Source organism: Cydia strobilella, chromosome 15 (assembly GCF_947568885.1).
Source record: "Cydia strobilella chromosome 15, ilCydStro3.1, whole genome shotgun sequence".
Taxonomy (NCBI): domain Eukaryota; kingdom Metazoa; phylum Arthropoda; class Insecta; order Lepidoptera; family Tortricidae; genus Cydia; species Cydia strobilella.
In genome coordinates, this window is record NC_086055.1 from 8210281 (window position 1) to 8236557 (window position 26277).

General features: G+C 39.6%; 1 protein-coding gene across 1 annotated transcript; it reads left to right on the plus strand.

Moving 5' to 3' along the window:
* Positions 1 to 231: 231 nt before the first annotated feature.
* Positions 232 to 25670, plus strand: LOC134747975 (uncharacterized). The gene is made up of 16 exons (XM_063682655.1): positions 232 to 783; positions 1373 to 1565; positions 3174 to 3364; positions 4855 to 4981; positions 7737 to 7883; positions 8526 to 8737; positions 10995 to 11178; positions 11657 to 11789; positions 12672 to 12894; positions 13305 to 13536; positions 14091 to 14283; positions 16941 to 18123; positions 18203 to 18989; positions 19522 to 19745; positions 22633 to 22970; positions 23991 to 25670. The coding sequence occupies exons 1-16, from the start codon at positions 379 to 381 to the stop codon at positions 24226 to 24228; spliced, it is 5010 nt and encodes a 1669-aa protein (XP_063538725.1). The 5' UTR covers positions 232 to 378; the 3' UTR covers positions 24229 to 25670.
* Positions 25671 to 26277: the final 607 nt, after the last annotated feature.

Below are 26277 nucleotides of genomic sequence, written 5' to 3' on the forward strand. Positions count from 1 at the left end.
TTTTATTCTGTGATTGAATAAATTCTGTTTGAACTTTTGAAGATAATGAAAAACTATATTTATGATAGTTTTTATGCTTAAGATGTGTGTTGATGTTTAATTTCAGTATACAAATAAATATATAAATCACCTTTTCCGCGTTTAAAAATGTGTCTAAATTATATTTAATCTCGGTTGTCAATTGGGTGTCAAATCAGACATCAGACGGTCAAGTGTCATTATGGATTTATCGTTATCGCTATTCTATTTGTTTGAATATTGTTATAGTCCAAATGCTTTTATTTCTATGTTGTGACCTATTATTTTTATAAGTTATAAGTATTACTAAACCGTTACCGTGTATCGCCGTTTAAATATTTCTGAAAAAATTGTTAGAAGATGGCATCATCGGTTGAACGAAGAGACGATGGAGTCTTCCAGCTCCTTACAGAACTATGCGCTAAAACAGCATCCAAGTATGCTAATCATAGCAAAATATCTGAGAAGCATTTGGTAGCTAAGATGAGGTCACATTCTTATGGAATTATTCTGGGGAAAAGCAGTAAAAAGGTGCCCGACACAAAGGTTGAACCTGTGTCCGAATTGTGGTCATATTATTTCATTAGTAAGCAAAATGTGAAGAATATCGCAGAGCATAAAAGAGCGGTAGAGCTGAAGAACCTTATTAGCAAAATGAGGAATACTGATTTTGGAGATGAGCAAGAAAATGTAATAAGAATATTAAAGTGCCTCCTTTGCTTAAAGAATTCTGTTAATGTAGAATTTTCCCAGGAAATGTATAAGGTATGTATACTATTTGTGAAGTTTTCAACTGAGAGGTACCATATTGTCAGTTGTCGATAATTGATTTCAAATTGAAGCTTTATGGAAATATTATTATTATTGACAACCAACAAAAAGTACCCTTTAGGTTGAAAACGGCACATTTATTACAATTACAAGTTGACCTTATTTTTCCATGAAGGTATAGAATGATGCACTTATGTTCATCAGCACAATTTTCCTTATAAATATTGCTTACTGCTCATTCTGCGAGTAATTCATTTACTAAATATTCCATCGGGAAAAGAGTCTGTAGTTCCAGAAGCCACACCTTGTTTTTATTACTAACTTATAGTAGTCCGTTTATTTATAATTGATGATTTTGAAATGGCTAAAAATTTCAAGGCCACAAGGGCCGTCCCAAAAAAATGTGGAATTATGATATCTCTTTAAGTGGCATATGTTATTTTTGAGTTAGAATTTTGATTTTATTTCAATGAATCTTTCGAATTTAAATAATGTAATTGGCCAGGAGCCTACCACTCCAAGGGATATATTGTTGTATATTATTATTTGTCAATTTGTACTGTAATGGTATTGTAATTTTCAGAACCCATTCACATTTGGTACTTTTAATGAGATGCTTCCCAAACTCCCACGAGAACCCTTTGGTTCTCCAGACCCATACCATTACTACCCGTCTCATGTGTTTGAGCTGCCCTTTGCTTTGAAGAGCCAAGGAAATGTGTTGTATGAGCAAAAATCCGAAGAATATACTGTAGAAAATTATGGTTCCTCATCATGTAAGTTTCATAAGCATACCCTTGGGTTTTGGGTGCAGGAATGTTTTACACTGGCTAAACATACATACAAACATACGGGTTAAACTGGGAACCTCCTTTTTTTGAACATGGTTAAAAATTGGTAAAAACAGAAACTATTCTAACATTTTTAAAGCACATTTAGAGTTTATTATATATCCTATTTTTATTTTATAGCTTGGTAACTGTTTTGCAGTAAACAAAGTTATAAAATAAATACAATCAAGTCAGTTATGCACCAACTCTTTTCAGTAACTTGTGATATGTACTTACTATGTACTACAATTGTATTCATTCTGTGCAATCAAACATTTTTTATCTTTATCTTTAAATACATGAATTTATTGCCCACCCAAAACCCTGGGTATATTGTCATATAAATTAGTATTATGCCTTGTATTGTCTGCAAGACACATTTAGATCAAAAAACAATGAGAGATTGAAATTATGTTTGCATGCTAATGCTAGATTAAACCATTACTGTTCTGTTCATTTTGAAATCTATTATGAGTCTTAATTATCATGACACACATTTTTAAAAGAAATGAGAAAAAAGAAAGAAACACAATTTATTTAGATATTCAATTCAATATTTTTATTTGGAATAAAAAATCCATATTATTGTTAGTACAAGGCACAGCAAAACTTATAAATCTATGTTAGTGATAAAAATAAAATAAAAACAAACAAAACAAACATATAAGCTACTTAATTTAAAAGCGGCGTGGTGCGGCTTGCGGCGGTGCGTGCAGCCGCACCCGGCGCGCGCACAAAGGCGAGTCCCAGTGCTGCGTCAGCACGTTTAGAATACTGTGTGGGCTGTGGCGAAGACGGTTGATTAATGACGCACACCGTTTTCTAACTATTGCGTCGAAACTATCAGTGTGCGCCTCGGCAAACATAGTTGACGCGCTGCAGGAACGCGGCAGCCCAAACAGCACTCTAAACGCGTTATTGTAGTGCACGCGCAGGGCGTTGTATGCCCGCTGCGTAAAACTGACCCACCGATTGCAGGTGTAGAGTGTTTGACAGTATGCTTTGAAAAGCGTTAGCTTCACTTCATTACTACAACGAGCAAATCTGCGGGCCAGCATGTTACTACGAACACACAACGCCCTACGCTCCCTCTCTATATATCATCATTATCGGACATGTTTTCTGTTACCCAGTGGCCAAGGTACTTGAACTTCTGTACAACTTTTAAAGCGGTACCACAATGGGTAACAGGTGTCGCTTTGTACAATTTTGACCCAGCTTTAAATTATGACCAAATTATTAGTTGACTTTTTGCATTTTTGTTGAAAACAATTTTTTCTGCTTTATACAGCACAACCAAGGTTTGAAGCCACGATTTTTTACCACCACACACATACATAGGTTAATGTATTTTTTACCACCACTAGAGTTGTGCCGTTCCCGGTAACATTCCCCATTTTGTATGGGGAATGTTACCGATTGAGAAATTTCCCCATACAAAATGGGGAATGTTACCGGGAACGGCACAACTCTAACCACCACACACATACATAGGTTAATGTATTTTTTACCACCACACACATATATAAGGTTAATGTATTTTTTCTGTTTCAGTCATACTAGGTCGGTCTAATACTCAAACCGGTGTTGAAATCAAGAAGTTTGTCAGTCCTATATCCATCCCATCCATCACATCTATTGACTTTTCACCATATGCTACTAGCAACATATGCAACTTTCCACGCCTTACTGGCCAGAGAGACTTACAAATACCTAAAAGTAGTTCTAACAGCCCAAGTGTCAAGGTATGTATAGAATTGGCTGGTATTAAAAAAACCGGCCAAGTGAGAGTCGGACTCGCGCGCGAAGGGTTCCGTACCATTACGCAAAAAAAGCGCAAAAATAACACGTTTGTTGTATGGGAGCCCCACTTAAATATTTATTTTAGACTGTTTTTAGTATTTGTTGTTATAGCGGCAACAGAAATACATCATCTGTGAAAATTTCAACTGTCTAGCTATCACGGTTCATGAGATACAGCCTGGTGACAGACGGACAGAGACAGCGGAGTCTTAGTAATAGGGTCCCGTTTTTACCCTTTGGGTACGGAACCTTAAAAACACGAAGGCTATCTGTCTGTGGGAAGGGTGATATTGACCAAAACCGGCTCCTACATACATACCGCATATGATGTAATGACGCGGGTGAAATTTCATAAAAATAAAATAATCAAAAAATGAAAATGAAAATGAAAATTATTTTATTTACTTTTTTTTTTTTTATGATGAATAGGCAGGCGTTTGACCTCGATCCCACCTGATGGTAAGTGATGATGTGGTCTACGGTGGAGCACGCTTACCTATGAGATACCTATTAACTCTTGCCTTGAAGAGCTCCAAATTGTACTCATGCGGAAACACAGACTCGGGCAGGGCGTAAGCTTAATCTACAAATTGCCATCAGTGGTTGGGACTTCCTTTTAGGTGAATGAACCTGTATCAGGATGCCCCGCTCCTCTATAACTATAACAGTCTTTTTATTTTATTTAGGAAATATTGTAGGTATACATGAGTTACTTAATTTTATTTATAAACTACTTATAATTAAACAGTGGAAATGAGAGCGTTGAGAAGTGTGTGTGGTGCGAGATTACAAGATAGAATTAGGAACAGTGTGATAAGGGAAAAGTGTGGACTGAGCGAAGATGTAGTGACAAAAATTGAGAAAGGTATGTTGAGATGGTTTGGACACGTGGAAAGAATGAGTGAAAGAAGGCTAACAAAGAGAGTGTATAAGGGAGAGGTAGAAACGGGAGTTGGAAGGGGCAGACCTCGGCGGACTTTCTCTGATCAGATCGGGGAAATCCTGAAGAAAGGCCAGGTCAAGAGCACCCTAAACCGGCGAGCGTGTATGAGGAATGTTATGAAAGTGAAGGAAGCGAAAGAGGTATGTCAGGATCGTAGCAAGTGGAGATCCGTGGTCTCTGCCTACCCCTCCCGGAAATAGGCGTGATTGTATTTATGTATGTTATAATTTTAATTTATAGTTTAGGTATTTATGGTATTAATTATTGTTCTAACCTAATTAAATTACTTAATTAAATACTGTGCTTGTGATGAAGGACATATGTAAATATATAATATATCTAAGAAATGAAAACATGTTTCCCTAAATGCATATTATAGTAGGCTCAACCTAAGAATTTATATTTGATAGTTTTGAAGAGTTAAAAGGAAGTTCTTAGCTTCTTATAACTACTCCAAATATGTATAAGGAAAGATTTACCATGTTTCAGGTATCCTTACCAGACAGCAGCCAGCAAATAGATGTTTTGAAGCCTCAAATTATCCTCAGTGATAACATTTGGGAAGTGGCCAGCCGGGTCGACAAAGATGTTCCTGAAGACATATGGGAAGTTGTTTGTAAGTTACTAGCGACCCATCGTGCTTCGCACGGGTGCAATGCTGATGTATTATACATATAAACCTTTCTCTTGAACATAGAGTAACTTATACTAGAGCGGTACTGTCATAGTAAATTTTGTAATCCCAGTAAATTCACTGCCATCTGTTGACACACTTTAAAACTAAAATTGAAGATTTGTAAAAATACGATAAAATGTATTTAAATATAGATAAATGATTTTTTTAATTTGCATTAATTATTTTGTTGATTTTGACCCATGTTCTTTCACTGATATGCGTTAAAATTGTTAAATAACAAACGAAACCGTCAACGCCATCTATACGACTGTAGGCCAAAACTAGTAGCGCCCTCTGAACGAGAATCAAATTTTCTTGATTTTCGAGGCACGTTTTTTCCTTAGACTGTATCCATCAATTACGGAGTTATATCTATCTTTGTCTTGAATCACCTATATAAAAAAACCGCATCAAAATGCGTTGCGTAGTTTTAAAGATCTAAGCATACATAGGGACAGACAGACAGCAGGAAGCGACTTTGTTTTATACTATGTAGTGATTGAAACTATTAATATTTCAATGAAAGTCATATACCTACATGTTGAGTAAATAAAACATATACAGACTAGAGGTCCACGCCGCGCCGGCGTGCCGCCGCCGACCAACCTCAGCGCGCCGCCGCCGCCGCCGGGTCGTTCAAAATTTCGCGCCGACCTCGAAATTCGAATAAATATGATGATCAAACCGACCAAAACAAACAATGCGCTGTCGCCATTCCGTGCGCTAGCGACTGGTCGCTGCATGCATCCCTCCCGCCCGCCCCACTGACCCCCACCCCCACCGCATCATCTATCCATCACGCCGCGTGAGTGAAGTGAACGAACGCTGGCTCACTCACTTCATTGCAGTGCTTGGCTTGACTAGTTTTTTTATGTGATAGTCAGCAAACGAGCAGACGAGCCGGCTGATGAGAAGCAGTCATCGTCGCCCATGGACATAAGCAACATCACAGCTCGGGAGCCATTAAGCATTGCCGACCCTTGAGAACCCTAAATACCCGCTTCTTAAAGAATCCCATGTCGAAGCGCAAAGGAAATACCCCAGGAGGCAACTCATTCCACATTCTGCACGTTCTGGGAAGAAACGAGCGAGATGCCCGCTTATTCTTGGTGTGCCATGTATCTAAGAAGTGAGGATGAGTTTTGCTCCTTTGGCGGGAGGTGCGGTGATAGAAACGAGACGATGGCACCAGATCAAAACGTTCTTCGGAACATTCCCCATTGTACAGACGAACATGCAAAGAGAGCCAACGTCTCTCCGAAGACTAAAGAGGCTCTAAGCCGTCAGTAAGTTCGGGATCGCCGACAATACGAACTGCCCGCCGTTGGATGGAGTCAAGGGGAAGGAGCTGGTATTGTGGAGCGCCAGACCAGAGATGAGAACAGTACTCCATATGAGGTCGAACCTGCACTTTATATAACAAAAGTCGGTGTCCTGGTGTGAAGTACTGTTTGGCTCTGTTAAGCACCCCAAGCTTTTTGGAGGCCAGTTTGGCTTTTTGTTCCAGATGACTACGAAACTGGATTTCGTTCGTAATGTCGACACCAAGTATCGCGATACTTTTAGCGGTGGTAAGGGGAATGCCCTGAAACTTTGGCGCCGTGACAAATGGGGTTTTTTCGGCGGAAAACGCGCAGACTTGTGTCTTACTAGGGTTGAACTGGACGAGGTTACGTCTACCCCATTCGGAGACCTATTCAAGGGACGTCTCGATCTCAGACACAAGTCGCATCCTGCACTCCGACACCTGCTCAGGGGGGGCGTTTGCACGACCTGTATAACAGCTATCACCAGTGCTGTCATCCGCATAGCAATGAATATTGTTGGTAAATAACATATCATTGATATGCAGAAGGAACAGGGTAGGCGATATTGTATTAGGAACAAAAAAAAATGTTTCCTTAGCTTGCAGGGTTGGCGCGGTCACTTTTAAGAATTCCAGCTACAAGTACACCCAGTGAAAGGGCGTTTTCTGTAGCTGGGATGGTTTTGACTGCTAAGCGATCGCGCTTAAATCCGGCAAAGGTGAACAAAATATTTTTTATTCACGATAATTACAACCACTGTATCTGTACTGTAAACAATTTTTAGTCAGTGATTGGAGATAAGAAGTAAAGGTTTTTTCCTAGCATAGTTATGTTTTCTTTTAATTATTCCTCCTAAAAAATGCCCTCACGCCGGCGACGCCGCGCCGCGCCGGGTTCAAAACCCAGCGCGCCGCCGCCGGGTTTTTTGGCTGCGGCGTGGATCTCTAATACAGACAAAGTCTTATGTGCAATAAAGTGTTTACATACAAAGAAGTGATAATATAAGTGTTCCTTTTGTTTCTGAGGCATGGAACTCAAAGCAACATTGCTGTTATGATAAAAATGATAAAATGTACTTTTGACTGGTCATAGAAAATGCCAGGTATTTTTTTATGATATGGGATATGGGAGGCAAACGAGCAGACGAATCGCATGATGGGAAGCAATTATCGTCGCTCATGGACACCTGCAACACCAGAGTGCGTTTCGGCTCTTTAAGATGGGAGTACGCTCTTTTCTCGAAGGTTTGGAGGTCTTATTGGTCCGGAAATACCGCAGGGCATGTTGGTGTAAATGCATCTTTATGGAGCATTACACCAAATTTTGCTTCCTAATATATTTAGAAGTAGTCATAGCTTGTGCTGACATTCAATTTACATTAATTTCAGCAAAAATGCCGCCAGTGAACCAAAGAAGGCTCATAGCTACGTCGTCCAGGGAGGTGGGTCTGTGGCGCCGCGAGTACGGCAGCCGATTGTGCGACCTGGAAATCGTGTCGGAGCGACAGTTCATCCGACATGTCATGTACCTCATCAGTAAGTTACAGTAACCACAGACACTAACCAAGGAAGGCTCATAGCCACGTCGTCCAGAAAGGTGGGTCTGTGGTGGCGCGAGTACGGCAGCCGACTGCGACCTGGACATCGTGTCGGAGCGACAGTTCACCAACAAATTCTTACCTAAATTGAGAATTCCAACCTGATCAGTAAGTCTACTTCATAATGACTGTTCTAAATAATTATCGAGTTTTTATAATACTCTTAAATGAGGGCCTCGATACTATGGTACTTCGGCCAAATCTGTCAGCCCTTTTGCGCATACATTCATTGATTGTGTAAGATGTGTAAATTCTAAGAAAAAAATCATACCTTCGAGTCTAAAGGGGCCCACTGACTATCAGTCCGCCGGACGATATCGGCCTGTCAGTTAGAACAAAAATTTGACAGTTCCGAACAACCGACAGGCCGATATCGTCCGGCGGACTGATAGTCAGTGGGCCCCTTAATAACTGAAGAAGACAGCGCGGTACGGCGCCTTTGTGTAACTGAGTTGTCAAACGTTAACTTAGACAACCAGAGAAAGCCTTACGACGCCATCTATATTAGCTGTCGAAGTAGAATAATTAATTTGTCGATTTAATTCCAAGAAATACTAACCTCAGGTATTTTTTTTTTCAGTTGGTGTAGAAACAACCTCCTTCCCATTTAGCCAAGACTTCAACTGTTTCTACATCAAGGAAAACTTGGCTCTAGAAGGAGTGTCAGTAGCGCATCTTAAGGGCTACGTGAGGGACTTTCTTCACATTGGTACTTACTATAAGCGTTTGTACCAGTTCGCGTTCAATCACTCTGTGGAAGATCATTTTCGGAGCAAGGGACTTGTATATGAGGTTTGTATCCTTAGTTAATAGGTAAAAATTGCTGTTTTGGTAGGAAGGAGTGTCAGTGGCGCACGTGAGGGACTTGCGTCTCATTGGTGGCTGCGTAAACTGTTGAGAATTTGCGAAACGTATGTCTCAATTCATGGCCTTAAATATTTATTTTATTTTATTTATTTAGAAACAAACAGTCTCTTATATTAATAAGTTGTTACAATATAGGGTAATAGACTTATAGACCTACAGTTTCCTAAAAAATAGTATGAAAACCATGTGACTTATATAAATACTAAATTAGACTAGAAGTAGAAATTCCAAGTTGTCAAAACAATGTTGCAACAATACTCTTTCATTTTAACAAAAATAAAACAAGAATGGAAAATAAAACAAAAATGGATAAAACTAAAATGGATAAATTGTAAACAAAACAAAAGTGCAATTAAAGTAAATTTTCTAATTAAAGCTTGTTAAAGCCTATTAATACACTTCAAGGTCAGGCGTTTGAAGGTACAAAACTTGTAATACACATATAACGCATTCAAGAGCCAGTTCATGGTGTTTGAGTGCGGTCGCAAGAAGTCAATGGATGTTCCGGCTATTTGCCTCAATGGTGCCCCCATAGATAGAGTCAAAGATAGATATAACTCCGTAATAGATGGATACAGTCTAAGGAAAAAACGTGCCTCGAAAATCAAGAAAATTTGATTCTCGTTCAGAGGGCGCTACTAGTTTTGGCCTACAGTCGTATAGATGGCGTTGACGGTTTCGTTTGTTATTTAACAATTTTAACGCATATCAGTTAAAGAACATGGGTCAAAATCATAAAAATAATTAATGCAAATAAAAAAAATCATTTATCTATATTTAAATACATTCTATCGTATTTTTATAAATCTTCATTTTTAGTTTTAAAGTGTGTCGACAGATGGCAGTGAATTTACTGGGGTTACAAAATTTACTATGACAGTACCGCTCTAGTATAAGTTACTCTATGATAGAGTGGACCATTTTAAGTACTTAGGCCATATGATCGCGACCGACCTCAAAGACGACCTGGATATGGAAAGGGAACGAAGGGCCCTATCGGTCCGGGCGAATATGATCGCCCGCAGATTTGCAAAGTGCTCTAAAGAGGTGAAAGTCACACTGTTTAGGGCGTTTTGCACTTCCCTCTACACCTGTAATCTGTGGGCGCAGTATACGCAACGGGCATACAGGGCTCTTAGGGTCCAGTACAATAATGCGTTCCGGGTGCTGATGGGGCTGCCTCGGTTCTGTAGCGCATCGGGGATGTTCGCGACGGCTCGCGTAGAATGTTTGCGTGCACGCGCAGCATCCCTGGTGCGCCGGGTGCATGGCAGTCCCAACAGCATCCTACAAATGATAGCGGACAGGGTAGACTGTCCCTACTTGTCGCACTGTGAGGGGATGCATTCCCCCATCAGTGTTGTTTTATTTTAAATCTAAGTTCGTTGTACATACTAACCCCTTAGTTTGTAAGTCCTACTAATAAAAATATGTGTCCATGTGTTACAAGCAATAAAAATATTCATTCATTCATTGGTACTTACTTTAGCGCTTGTACCAATTTGCATCATTTTCGTAGCAAAGGACTTGTTAATGAGGTTCGTATGAATCATTTCTTGAGCTATACTTAGGGTCGGTTGCACCAAACCGTCTGTCACCGTTTTACCGTTTGCTAAATTTTATTGTATGGAAAGTTTCATAGTTCTCTGCTGCTTGACGTTAATCAGCCTGTTAATTGTGGTTGGTGCAACTGGCCCTTAGTCTGTTCCATATAGATTTTAAACAAAAACCTACTTAACCCCGTCGTTCGACCAATGACATAAATTCCTTAGACATACCAGGGATGCGAAACTCCTAGCTTCGGGCAAACTCGTCTCCGTAGGGCTCAGCATTGCTCCGAGCAATTATTAGGGTTGGCACAACTTGACGTCCCTTTGTGTGCACAACCACAGATAAGATGACCTGAATTTTGAACCCTAAATAGCCGAAAGGGATAGTCCATATTTTAGAAAGGGCCAGCATGATTCGACCCTGAACCACTGTCAAACTTCAGTTTTGTAAGAAGTTTCCTTTCTGTACGGTAGTACTATTATTTATTCTGTGGTCCAACTGCCATTTTAGTCATATTTTAGTTCTAAACCTGACAGATAACTGTCACTAGTATCAGGGATATAAAAACACAGCTTGTATTATCTTACATACATTATGATAGATAAATATAAAATGCTTGCTCACTTTTCAGGGAGCACGAGAAATCGTAAGGAGGTACTTACTAAACTTCCGTCTAACTGCAACAGAAATCTACGAAGAATGTACCGGGAACACACAGAAGTGCTTACCCACACTACTACAGATACTGCACCATATGGAGTCGCTAAAATATGGGATAGAAACTGTTGCGTCTATTTATAAGATGATCAATCATGGTATGTATAACGTAGAGCTTATAGTTATTGTAATGAGGTTTACGAACTTGTCTTTATTATAGATCTGTTAGTATCTTGTTGGTTTACTCTATTCTATTTGGATATTAAATATTTTATACGTCTTCAGGTTTTACAATCTTACCTAAAGGGTCTTAAGGTTGCCTGCCGAATTGCTTTTGAAGCAACTATATGAGACCGAAACCAGGGGTTCCCAACTGTGCGCCGCGGCGCACTTGCAAGTTTAAAATTAACATGGTGAGGAGGAATGCCTCACGGCGCCCCTCTCTACTGTCTACGGCGCCCCAGGGCGCCGCGGCGCACAGTTGGGAACCCCTGACCTAAACCATAATAGGTCAGAATCAGAACAATATGACGATTTAGATGCAAATTTTATTCAAATTAAAGATTGAAAAACTTCTAGGATGCGCAGTCATGTTTTTTCCTCAGTAGTAGTTAGTTTTACTTACTTATGTTTTAGATTCCAAAACAACGATACCGGCCGGCGCCGAGCTGATGTCGTATCTGTTCAACGAGATATCCCTCGTCACCCACACGAAAACGGCTGCCACGATGTTCAGCGCGCTGTTTTCTGTGTGCCGTGTGTATTTTAGGTAAGTTACTGTACTTATTGTGTTACATATCTCTTGCTGCATGTTTTTTTATTTGTGCCTTGAGCTTCAAGTTCGCACACGAACAAAATAGAATAGAAACCTAAATAAAAAATTAAATCATATTTCTTTTTAATTAAAAACCTGAATTTTTTTTTACCTCATCTGTCTTTTTAGGTCATATTTGACTACATCGCATTTCAATCGACATTTCTGACTGACAGTCTTAATACGAACATATCGAAACTATAAGGATTCCTGTTACCTTAAACACTATGCGAAACCATGTGATAGATGTACCTACATTATAGTGCAGGGACGCCCGGACGGAAAAAGGCGGGCGGTTGATCGCTTGTTGCATTCATTGATTCTTAATTATTATTATTAAATATATTAATAACGGGTCACTCACGTGTTTTAAGTCGAAAACGCTCGACATGTTTCACTCCGTACCGAGGAGCGTCATCAGGAGCTTGCGTCGACGGTGACGGACCGGCGCAGACTGCGGGCCGCAGCTCTCCGCGCCCGATGACTCGGCGCGGGCGCCGGTGGCGGCAGGGGGGCGGGCTTAATTATTATTATTGATATTATGTTGCGACGATCTTTTTGTGAATGCATTTTATTTTGATATGTAAAATATAATGTACATTTCAATGAGAAATAAATGAATCTAATCTAATCTATCCAGCCCAATTCCCTGGAGTTGGAGGTTGGAGCTGCAGGTTACGGTCCCGGCGGCATTCTCAAATCTTCTTGTTTTCCTGCAGAACAAAAGGGCACCCTTAAGTTCGACATCCTTTAGTTCGCTGGGTCGCTCTCATAAAAGCACTCAAAATTTTTAGATTTTTGGTTTGGATTAAAAATCTGTGATAAATTTTATTTTAGATTCATCGAGCGATTCATATTCGAAGGCGAACTAGACGACTGGTACAACGAATTTTTTATAAAAAAAGACGCTCAGTACGCGAACAGCCGTTCCAAACGCTACTGGGATAAAGGCTTCCATATAACGCAGAGCGTCGCCGTTCCGGAGTTTTTGAGGGTATTGGCGAAGCTGATACTACTCTGTGGCAAGTCTTTGAGGCTGCTTAAACTGTGTAATCCAAACGTAAGTACTGATAAGACTTCTAATATAAAAAATAAATATTTTTTAAAAGAGGCTCTGTAGGCGAATAAGTAAGAAGTTCGTAAGAACTATTATATAATCTGTGCCATGGGCCAGTTTCTGGAAATTTGTAACTTGCATTGCAATACAAGCAGAAGTCTCTTGGTACCTATACTCACCCATTTTCAATAAAATGAGTTAAACTAGAGGCATCCTGTGGTAATTTGCAATAACACTAGCGCCAACCGCGCGCCTCAATACATTTCTGTACTAAACATTCAGGCGCTGCTTACGACGTTAACCTAAAGGCGGGATTCCACCAGTGCGTGGCACTGCATATTCAGCAGAAAAATGCTTGTGCCGTGCCTTTAAATGCCCGCCACCTGATTTTAATTTATTTTTAATCGTTCTAGGATCCTCTAGTCCTCCTCATCTCATCCGACCACCCCTCCATAAAATGCTGCGCGACCTTCGACGCGCTGTCCCGTCAGCAGCAGCTGCTGGACGTGTACCGCACGCGCTGCCTGTTCGTGAGCGGCGAGCCCGTCACCTTCCAGCAGATCCTGCTCAAGAAGGAGGCCGAGAAGAAAGCCTTCACCGAGATGTCCGCCATGAAGCAGGCGGAGACGCTTGAGAAGATTGTTGGTGAGTTTGAAGCGAATTTCCACTTAATTATGCTTTTATTACAGTTCCCATGTTCTTTAAGATGTGCTCTCAAACTAGTTCTTCGACAAGCGACTGAGCATTATATAGTTCTTCACTCCAAAGGCACAGAATAAGTAATAGTATTATCATATAGAACGGCCACGCACCGCCCCGCCCCGATTCGAATGACCTCGCCCCGCGACACCAGATAGACGACCTTTTGTCGGCCGCTCAGTACTGTTTTTAAGCAACTTACTCACACAATGACGCATGCCACGTGTACAGACGTGCCGTTCACACATAGAAACGCAAGTGATTTTTGATGTATAGCGTGTCCGCCCTGTGCCAAAGGTAAGTAATGCTAAGAGCACTTATAGCAGATCCCAAACTGTGCTAATAGGTCTCCTTTAAAGTACTTACGTTAAGCATAAGGTTGCATATGGCATAAGGTTCTTCAACAAGCGAATCCGTACTGAGCGTGGCTAAGGATTAAAAAAAACTCCATTTACGTGCTAGGTACGTGAATATTTATGAGTCTTATTGCGTATTTTCAGCTGAACGCAAACGCCTAGCGCAACTCATAGCGGCCGAGAAGCAGCATTCCCTGCGAGTGCTGGAGGCAGCCATGGCCGAGGCCAAGGAAGCCAAGACGAGGGCGAGGGAAAGAGAGAGAAACAGGTTCCGTGTCGAGAAACAACTCCAGAAGGCCACTGATGATGTCGATGCCAAACTAAGGGATGACGAAAGGTATTGTTACTTGATATAGGCTAGATGACAAATTTTCATTAGTGGTATCAATCGATCAGGTTTATTTTTAGGATCAAATGTCTATATGGGACCCATTGCATTAAAGCTATACAAAAGTCAGAAATGATAGTCAAAGTCCGACAGTCGTACTTCACTCGCGAAACGCTCCAAACAAAACGATAAGTGAACGTGACGTCAAGTTCACTGAGAGCCCATTTCGAATGTATGAACAAAATAAGAAAATTGCGTTTTTGTCGGTGAAATATTGCGTCTATGTATATAGTTGCTGTACAATCTTTTTTTGGATAAAATGTAAGGAATCAAATGGTACCCTTACTTTTTTCCTTTTTGGAAGTTGAAAAATTACTTAAATTTTGAAACTTTCAGGTCCTGTATTTTTGTATTATTTCCATATATTATTTTAATATCTACATTATTATGATAAATTGCTCATTTGCTATCTATGTTACTAGATTTTGTTATAAAATTCAACATGTGTCATCATCCCTATTGAATGAGGTCTTTACCTTCCAAAATAAACGCTTTTGGCTTTCCAAAATAAACGGTTCTGATTTTAACCGTTGATGTATGAATTGTTTTTTTTTAGAGTTCCGTACCCAAAGGGTAAAAACGGGACCCTATTACTAAGACTCCGCTGTCTGTCTGTCTGTCCGTCTGTCACCAGGCTGTATCTCATGAACCGTGATAGCTTAGTTCGCTCCGCTCGTGTTGGTGTCACATCACCTTTTAGAGTAAATTGTCTTTTTACAAGGGGCCTCTGCGTGTTGGCTTCGGCCCCACGCACGCCTTCCAAATGTCCGGGACCCCATAATTTCTTTATTGAGATACGGTGTTCCAAATTTGTTAGTTTGTGACTTAAAAGCTAGGTTATTTATATTAAAACTATTTTTATTACACACTACCTTAATTTAAAAAATATATATCCCCTGAATGGGGGTTTATAAGTGAGGACATCCAATCAGGGACCGGCCCGCTATCCCTTATCGGGGTTTTATAAGGGTATTGCATAAGGCTTAACTCACCATACCCTTTGCCAGACGAAACCCTTTGTTTTGCTTTTAAGAGGCCGTAGTCGATTTTGGAGCAAAAATTTTAAATTGATAGCTTTAGTCGTTGAAATTATACACGTTTTGTTACGTAATATCTAAATAACAAGTATTGGTTTCTATTAGCACGTTTTCTCATCTTGCCTTTTAATTATGAGGTCGCGAGCGTGCGTCGCCGGTAATATATGAAGAGAAGGGGCAGTTTTTAAAAATTCATCAAAAAATTATGGTGGTAAATTATACAAATTGATGTATTAGAATAGTTTCAGCAAATGTTGTAGATTGTTCAAGTATCCAAATTACGTTGAAATTAAGTCGATTTTCAGAGAAATTGTAACTTGTTTTGAAGTAATTTTTGGTGAAAATTGAATTCGTTTAACTTTCATTTCCTCGAACTCTAAGTCATATAACAAAAATGTTATCTGATAAAGGTCAAGTACAGAATATGTGTAATACAAATTTACCATTTTTAGCAGTCCAAACTTTACGAAATTTACAAATAAGAGCGACAAAATCAGTGCTTTACGCGCGTTTACCTAAACGTCCATCAGAAAAACAATCATTACTAATTTAGTGAGTCTGTTTTCAAAATATTGATCTGATAAAAGGCAAGATAAGAAGACGTGCTAATAGAAACCAGTACTTGTTATTTCAATTTGGTAACAAAAGGTGTACAATTTCATCGACGAAATCTATCAATTTTACATTTTTGCGACTAAAATCGACACCGGCCTCTTAAAAACCCTTATATAAAGCTACCACATTTGAGTAATCGGTAGCCCAAATACCCTTACAAAACCCTTATCATCCGCTCACCAACACCTTGCATATTGCTTATAAGGGTTAGCCTTATAAAGGGCTTCCCTTTTAGCATATAAGCGTGCTAATTTAAGTCGTCTACCTTGTTCATTAAGCACACATTACTTCGAATTCGAGCGATCATCGGCGGCGACGGCGGCGTTCTTTGACTAGGCACGTATTTTCTTTCCTTTTCATACACTACCGTAGATATATACTAATCCTGTCTCTTTCACGCAAAGGGAAACCTTTATAAAAAGCGCTTAAAGATAAGGGTAACCCTTATTAAGGGCTAGCCTTATTTTTGGTTAGCTTTTCGGTAAGGGTTAGTTAAGGTAGGGGGTATGAATGGGCTAGCAGTTCAAAAGGGAAAGTCTTTCAATGTGTTAGCCGTGTTTAAGTGTCGCCCATTGAAAGGGTTTTATCGCGGAAAGGGTTGTCCGGTCCCTGCATCCAATGTCTTTGTAAAAGACTGTCTGGCCTGTCCGCTAACATATTTAGTATGTGTATGTGTGTGTTTATGTTATGGCTCGTGAGACTAACGTCATAATTTAACCGATTTCAAAAAAGACAAGTCTTATACAACTAAATTTTGTTCATATACACTAAATATGAATGTGTATGTACTAAAATTGCTACAATACTTATTTGGTATTATGCGCGTTTATCAATAAGTCAAAAATGCTATAATCTTTTTAAAATTTGTTAAATATGTCTTGTCTGTCTTTCTTCAGATAAAAATCCTAAAAAAAGTGAACCAAGAATACTTCATTATCTGTTCTATATTTTCAGGAACAAAATAATGGAATACTACTCAAAATTGAACCTGCAAGTTGAAAAGAGTAAAATTCACACAGAATGGAAAATAAAACGACTGCAGCTCGACCAGAGTAGAATGCAGCTTCTCTCCACCGAAGAAAGAAATCTGAAGAGAGAAAAGCTAGAACTAGAACACCGACAGAAAGATAAAACTGAAAATGAGATCATTGAAAAAGTATCTGTAGGTGGATCTGGCGATGCGTGTGAACAAAGCGTTAAAAATACAAAATCCGCAGAATCAATTTCAGTTGATGATGAATTATTAACTTTGAATGACGATACGTCAAATCTTGATGGTGCTGACAAACATGAACCAGCTCTTGATAAGATTTCTACACCAATGACGGAATCAACATCATCAATAGTTATGACAGACCTCACAACACAAAATCCGGAATTTGACAATAACAAAGCAAAATCCATGTCATCTTCAGACGTTTTTAGTGCTATATGTAATGCTGCTAAAAACATTTTTAGCTTACGGTCATCTGACGATAAGGAATGTGATAATAAGAAAGCGCTTGATGCCCAAGGAAATGTAGTCACTGATGGTTTAACAACTAAAACATCAAGCGAAGTCATTGGCGCAAATTTGGACAACATCCATGACAATGAAGAGTATCTTAAAATGAGGGAAGAGGCTTTGAAGAACAAGCAAAAAGTTATGACAAATGAATTCGGACAGACTGACCAAGAAAACAATAGATTGAAAACTCCCGTACAAAATACTCTTGACGAAGAAAATAATATCAATATCAATACGCCTTTTGCTGAAGCTAAGCGCAATAAACTTAAAGTTCTAGGAGCGGAATTTGATATAAAACCGAAACTAGAAAAACAAGCTGTGGCAGAACCGAGGACAGATGCTCAAAAGCAAGCGCTTATAAACAAACAGAAGGTTCTAGGAGTTGAATATAACTTACCAGCTGAAACTGTGAAACGAAATGAACCAGCAAATAAGGCACAGGAAGAAGCAGTTCAGAATAGGGATAAGATGTTGGGTTCAGATTTTGATGCTCCGTCGTTGAGTGCCAGACGAGAAAAAGGCGAGAGGGCCGCGTTGACACTGAATTTGAAGCCTTACAGCGAGATTTCAATGGCTACGTACACTATACCTACTCCCAGTAATGCCGTTACACCTGGAGAATTCCCACAAGTGAGTTATTGTTGTAGTTTTTAGCCTAGGCTCTCTCGATTTGACTTAAAATGGCATGACAAATTTTTATTTATTTCAGTTGGATTTGGAAACTCCTACAACCGCTGACATACCCCTAGGAGCAATGACGAGCGACGTTTTTACTCCCCGAAGCGAAACCGGCAATATAGAGTCAGCCAGAATTCCTAGCGATAAAGAATTTTTACGCGCCGACGGTTTCGACTTCTCGCTTCTAGTCGACGAAGACGCAGAATCTGAAGAACCGACCATGTTAGAAAACGATGATTTCAATAAATCGGTCATAAATAATTCCAATTACCAGGTAACAGATAATTTTAAACCGAAGCGTATCTTCAATTTGCTAGAAGGCACTTACAATTTAGATGACTTAGATCCGTTCGGTACTAGAGACGTAAAAAAATATACTAAAGACTATTTCAATAGTAAAATGTCATTAGACGCGTCGGACTCTTGTTACACACATCCAGCAATTATCTTGGAGGAAACCAAGAAAAAGCCTTATACGAATATATTTGCATCTAATTTCGTCGAGGATACAGAGCAAATAACTTGCGATAATATAGCGACTTTAACGGCTTGCTTACAACGATCTGTAATGTTGCCTCTAACTTATCAGTTGGAAGTCGTTAACAATGCCATATTGACACATTTTCTGGTTAACCTGGATATGTACGAACATTTGCGGAGTTTAAAGGATTACTTTTTCCTTATGGACGGAGAGTTCTCGAGTAGCATTTGCAAGAATTTGTTCACTAAGCTGACAAAGACGCTGAATCCGCAAGAGTTGCTTAATTTTTCGACGCTACACAATATTCTGGATAAGGCACTTGGATCTTCAATTACACGTAAGTCTTTTAATTTATCTTTTCTTCGCGGAATTATATTTGTATCATTGTATATACCTAACTCTAAAGCGAACTCTAGTCGAGGGCAATTAGAAATCCGAAGATTGCTCTATCTTTCACTCATTTAGACGCCCTTATTACTACCTCCTATGTAAACCTTGATAAATGAATTTATTCAATTCTTTAATGCAGGTAAATGATCCATATTACATTAAAATTACGGGCACAAATAAAATTAACAATTAATAGAAACACTGAAAAATATTAAAGTAAAATTTCAGTCTTATACAAATAAAAAGGTACAAACAAACACAAAATAAATATTAATACTAGTTAAAGTTCAGTCAATTCATTACATGCGAATTATTACAGTGTATTAATTTATACAGTCAGGAAAACTATTAGCTTAGCACCAAAAATTTATGCAGGGGTGCTAAGCTAATAGTTTTTTCTGACTGTACATGTCAATCTAGACTGTCGGACATAATCAATGTCTTTGTTCACTGACTTTTATACTTTGTATGCTTCACAGACGTCAGCAAGTTCTCCGAAAACCTATCATTCACAATAACCGAGTCCCCCCTGAGCTTCCAACACACATCTCCCGACGTACTGCAATGCCTGTCCCTGACATATGCAGTGTCGTGGCCGCTGAACATCATAATGTCGCAAGACGCGCTGCTGCGGTACGCCAAGGTGTTCCAGTTCTTGATCAAGATGAGGAGGATATTTTGGACGTTAGGTGAAGATTTCCAGGTACGTAATGCCAAAGTTTCAAACACATGTATATCCTGGCGTATTACAATGCCAATCTCTGACATATGCGGTGTAGTGGCCGCTGAACATCATTATGTCGCAAGACGCGCTGCTGCGGTACGCCAAGGTGTTCCAGTTCTTGATCAAGATGAGGAGGATATTTTGGACGTTAGGTGAAGATTTCCAGGTACGTAATGCCAAAGTTTCAAACACATGTATATCCTGGCGTATTACAATGCCAATCTCTGACATATGCGGTGTAGTGGCCGCTGAACATCATTATGTCGCAAGACGCGCTGCTGCGGTACGCCAAGGTGTTCCAGTTCTTGATCAAGATGAGGAGGATATTTTGGACGTTAGGTGAAGATTTCCAGGTACGTAATGCCAAAGTTTCAAACACATGTATATCCTGGCGTATTACAATGCCAATCTCTGACATATGCGGTGTAGTGGCCGCTGAACATCATAATGTCGCATGACGCGCTGCTGCGGTACGCCAAGGTGTTCCAGTTCTTGATCAAGATGAGGAGGATATTTTGGACGTTAGGTGAAGATTTCCAGGTACGTAATGCCAAAGTTTCAAACACATGTATATCCTGGCGTATTACAATGCCAATCTCTGACATATGCGGTGTAGTGGCCGCTGAACATCATTATGTCGCAAGACGCGCTGCTGCGGTACGCCAAGGTGTTCCAGTTCTTGATCAAGATGAGGAGGATATTTTGGACGTTAGGTGAAGATTTCCAGGTACGTAATGCCAAAGTTTCAAACACATGTATATCCTGGCGTATTACAATGCCAATCTCTGACATATGCGGTGTAGTGGCCGCTGAACATCATAATGTCGCATGACGCGCTGCTGCGGTACGCCAAGGTGTTCCAGTTCTTGATCAAGATGAGGAGGATATTTTGGACGTTAGGTGAAGATTTCCAGGTACGTAATGCCAAAGTTTCAAACACATGTATATCCTGGCGTATTACAATGCCAATCTCTGACATATGCGGTGTAGTGGCCGCTGAACATCATAATGTCGCAAGACGCGCTGCTGCGGTACGCCAAGGTGTTCCAGTTCTTGATCAAGATGAGGAGGATATTTTGGACGTTAGGTGAAGATTTCCAGGTACGTAATGCCAAAGTTTCAAACACATGTATATCCTGGCGTATTACAATGCCAATCTCTGACATATGCGGTGTAGTGGCCGCTGAACATCATTATGTCGCAAGACGCGCTGCTGCGGTACGCCAAGGTGTTCCAGTTCTTGATCAAGATGAGGAGGATATTTTGGACGTTAGGTGAAGATTTCCAGGTACGTAATGCCAAAGTTTCAAACACATGTATATCCTGGCGTATTACAATGCCAATCTCTGACATATGCGGTGTAGTGGCCGCTGAACATCATAATGTCGCATGACGCGCTGCTGCGGTACGCCAAGGTGTTCCAGTTCTTGATCAAGATGAGGAGGATATTTTGGACGTTAGGTGAAGATTTCCAGGTACGTAATGCCAAAGTTTCAAACACATGTATATCCTGGCGTATTACAATGCCAATCTCTGACATATGCGGTGTAGTGGCCGCTGAACATCATTATGTCGCAAGACGCGCTGCTGCGGTACGCCAAGGTGTTCCAGTTCTTGATCAAGATGAGGAGGATATTTTGGACGTTAGGTGAAGATTTCCAGGTACGTAATGCCAAAGTTTCAAACACATGTATATCCTGGCGTATTACAATGCCAATCTCTGACATATGCGGTGTAGTGGCCGCTGAACATCATAATGTCGCATGACGCGCTGCTGCGGTACGCCAAGGTGTTCCAGTTCTTGATCAAGATGAGGAGGATATTTTGGACGTTAGGTGAAGATTTCCAGGTACGTAATGCCAAAGTTTCAAACACATGTATATCCTGGCGTATTACAATGCCAATCTCTGACATATGCGGTGTAGTGGCCGCTGAACATCAGAATGTCGCATGACGCGCTGCTACGGTACGCCAAGGTGTTTCAGTTCTCGATCAAGATGAGGAGGATATTTTGGACGTTGGGCGAAGACATCCAGGTATGTACCCCCAAAAACATGTTAATAGCAGAAGCAGGATTTAGAGACCTCTAGGGCCCCTAGGCACTTAAAAACCATTGCTAGGTTGCCTGGACCTCAAGGCCCGGGCCTTGTGGGCCTAGGCGGAAATTCGGCCCTGAGCAGAAGAGGTGTAAAGTCTAAGAAGAAACTCCAGGTATTTAAATTTTCAAGATAAATCTCCCGAAGTTGCAGCTGCAATACCTATCTCTGACATACGCAGTGTCGTGGCCACTGAATATCATAATGTTGCAAGACGCGCTCCCGACGTACGCCAAGGTGTTCCAATTCTTGATCAGGATGAGGAGGATATTGGCTGGACTGACTTGTCTGGTAAAGATTTTCAAGTACAAACAGCAACACTGTTAACTGTACATCGGTGGACCTTATTACGAAAGTCATAAGTAACTTAGTCGAAAGTGTGGGCGATGCCGATGGTACCTAATGATTTCCAGATTATGTTAATTAAAATTGCTTGTTCCCCGTTGTTACTATGTTGACATGATAAGATTAAATAAAAATTCAAATCATTTAATCAAATTTCCCTAAGTGAAGGAAACAAATGATTTCCGATGTAAAAGAGGAGTATTATAAGTTTAACATTCGTATCTGTCTCAGTCTGTGACATCGTAGTTGCCAAACGGAAATACCGATTTGAGTGCAATTTTTGTTAAATCGAATTTTTTTGAAATAAATGCAGTCTTTTAAGATACACAACTCTCATTGCAACGTAGTGACAGGATTTCGGCCAATATTGAAGTTGCGTCGGGGATTAAATTTTTATTTTATTTAAAGTAAAAATTTCTTTACAGGCATTGAAGCTAGCGGTCAAAGTATCAAAACAACAGTCCCGGAAACTACTCGGGTCATCACAATACATCTCCATCCAACTGAACAGGCACATAATGTCGTCTTTCGTACGAGCTTTAGATAACTACATAGTGACCACCTGTATACTAAGCTCTTGGACGGAGTTCGAGAATGATCTGAAGAAAGCACGGACGTTGGACGACTTGTATGACTGCCACGTCGTGTATATAAAGAAGGTGTTGTTTAGATGTCTGTTGAACAACAGATCGACGCCGGTTATGAAACTGTTGAACGATATATTTACAGTTATATTGAAGTTTAGTCGCGTTCTGAAAGCCGGGTAAGTTTTTTTTTAGTCTTTACATGTACATACCCACAGTGCCATTTATTCTTATCTATATTTAGTATGGATTAAACCAAAAGGGAATTAGGTAGGCAAAGTAATTTTTGAAATTAAGGCAAAAAATTTAATAAATAACTGACTCTGGCGAAATGCGAACCTGTAGCTCTAGGACACCGGCCCATCGCTCTACTAACTGAGCCACAGATGTAGTGCATAATTATTTTCCAACGTATTTTCACAGAAACGTACAAACTTGTCTTGCTATTTCAGTCAGTCTCGGTACAAAAAGTACTGTGATTGACTGAAGTAGCATGACAAATACGAATGTTTCCATGAAAATATGATGGAACACGATTATGAACTACATCTGTACCGAATCTTGTCCGATTTCTTTGACCCGGTATCTCAGAACAACGAGTTCGAATCTCGCACAGAAGGAATTTTTCATTTTTCATCCAAAATGGTTGTTTCGTTAGCAGACGTCTTTAAAGTACAAAAAATAATAAAAATATTCACATGTGTCGTGACTGACGAAAAGTGTATTGCTCAACAATTTATAGATAACTAATATTATAAGCAGAGTTGAAAATAGAGTTCCGGTTAATCCGGTTATAATATTACCTGAAAATCGTTGAGCATTAGACTTTCCGTTTGCCGCGACATCTATTGTCGAGTAGGAGTACTGTTATTTAACAATTTTAACGCATATCAGTGAAAGAACATGGGTCAAAATCATATAAAAATGATTAATACAAATAAAAAAAATCATTTATCCATATTTAAATACATTTTATCGTATTTTATAGATCTTCATTTTTAGTTTTAAAGTGTGTCGATAAATGGCAGTGAATTTACTGTGGTTACAAAATTTACTATGACAGTACCGCTCTATCCTCTTTGGTACGATAATAGTCGTTTTGGTAACAAAACTGATGTTCCATACATGTGAGCACTATGTCATCTTCATCTTAATTCTCTTTGGCAGTGTTTAGTTTATGGATAACAATTTTTTTCCAGAAAATGGCACCAAAAAGAGCCAGAAGGCTCGTTCACCCACACCAGCTTCGCGCAGCTGGTCGAACTGTTCCACATGTTCGAGAAACTCGCCAAATACTTGCACAAGGTCATCACCAAGCTCATGGAGTGCGGCTACCAGAGGCATTTAGCGGAACTGCTTATTATGGTCAACCTTAATCAGTATTATGACTCTGAGAAGAAGGATGAACAGAATACTAGTACAGTTTCTAATACGTAATTCAGGGTTTACAGCGCCATTTGTGCTGATAAGTTATTAGTTCAGAAGTAAATCGGTCGAAAAAAAGCGACAGGGAAATAACATATACCTTTCTCTGTCCCTCTCAGCAGAAATGTCCGGCGAAATTTCATATATAATAACCCCTCAACATATTAATATAGGCACCGTGCGTAAACTCTTAGGGGCAGTACAAGAGCCGTCCGGTTTTTTGGGGTGAAGTGTTAATGTCAAGTGCTTCAGAAGGGTAACCCTTTAACCTTTTGGACGCCAATGACCGATATATACGCACAGTAGGTTCAACGTCAAAGACCGATTAAATTGGTCATAGACCACAGAGCAACATAGACCTACATGCATATGCATAAACTTCAATTTCAGTTTTGACATTTCGGTCACGTGGCGTCTGGATGACTGCTTTTTGTGTTTGACACGGCGTCGAAAAAGTTAAAACTCAAGTTAGCGCAAGTAAGGGGTAGCACCCGTTGCTTATCATGAAGTGTCAATGTCAAGTTCAAGTTTCCGATTTAGCCACAAGATGGCAGACCCTACGTTAAGGTATGCACGCTGTTGAGGGTGAATCAACTTTTTCTTGCCACTCAGGTACAGAAGGTTCACTCTCTAACAAAATGCGTCTATTACGAGAGATATAAGCGCAAGCGCGAGCAGGCGACCGTTCCGTAGCGGTGCGTGGCAACTACTACTGCTAGACACCAAAATTGGTGTGGGCCACATGTCTTGGCACGAAATCGCGGATTGAGCCACGCCTGCTACAGAGAATACTCAGCGTCAAATACTTTGTAGCAACCAAAGTAGTCAAACAGTTCGGTACACCATATATTTAGTATAGTGTACCGAACTATTTGGCCACTTTGACGGCTACAGAGTATTTGACGCTGCGTGTGTACAATAATTTAAGTCGTTCGATCAAATGTTTGTTAGACAGAAAAGTAGCCAAAAAAGCTAGAAAGAAGTATGTGCACCTATATTTTTGCTAATGCGTATGTTGATTTGTTTCCATTGTATTGATCATTTGGGTCTCCTTTAATCTAGAGATATTATGATATGCCATTATATTTAATTATTGTGATATTTATACACCCACCTGTTGTTTAGTAGGTATGGCTTTTAACGTAGCTTGTTAATAAAATATATTGGATCAAAAGTTGCATAACAGATTGTTGCATTTTGAACTCTAGTGGCCTTTGTATAGAGTTAAATTTACTTAATTGAGTTGTTTTGTTGTTTTGACAACCATACCAATATTATTCTTGTTACTAGTGTTCCTGCCATTATGTTTGACTTGCAGAAGATGTCAATTATGAAAGTTGTGAAAGCTTAGGTGTGTGTTTCTAGCAGAATGTATTTATTAGTTGTACATATCAAAAAAAGTTGATCTATTCCATTTTACTGATCATGGTTTTAACATTTACTAAAATAAATACCTACTTAATTTGAATCATTATCGTTTCATTAAATGGTGTTTGTAGTAATTAATGTTATATGTAAAGTTATCTACCTATTTCATGTTAAATTGACGCCATTTTTGTCATACACATACAATAATGATTGTACGGTGTTTAAATGCGGTTGGCAAAGGTTTGCAGAGATGGCGCCATCATAGCTTGCCCCTTTTTCTATGAGATTTGTCTTAAAGGGCATTAAAAAAACAAAAATTTGACACAATTCAAGGGATTGACAGGGCAAGCTATGCTGGCGCCATCTGCTAAACACTTCGACCGGCCAACCCCATTAAATTCGCTTTCATCAGTTACTCGAGTAAGAATGTTCTAAAAAAGTTGTGAAAAATATTTGTGCCATTGAAATTAATGCCATCTTTCGGTTTTACTCTGAAATATACAGCAGTGCACGTCGGTTTTCTCATGTAAATTGACAATTGACAACAGATGGCGGTAAAAACTTATAAAAGACGACATCTGTTGCCGAGTAGCGGAACTATATTTTTTGACGTATTTTCGTTAATTAAAACGTTTTGGACATAAACATGAGTCGTATTTACCAAAATAATTTTCTTACACATATTCGGTATCT

Excerpts from the sequence above, each read along its gene's own strand:
- LOC134747975 (XM_063682655.1), top strand. The coding sequence starts at position 379 with ATGGCATCATCGGTTGAACGAAGAGACGATGGAGTCTTCCAGCTCCTT. Across the intron at positions 4,982-7,736 it reads AGACATATGGGAAGTTGTTT|CAAAAATGCCGCCAGTGAAC; the intron begins GTAAGTTACTAG and ends CATTAATTTCAG. Across the intron at positions 11,179-11,656 it reads TTATAAGATGATCAATCATG|ATTCCAAAACAACGATACCG; the intron begins GTATGTATAACG and ends CTTATGTTTTAG.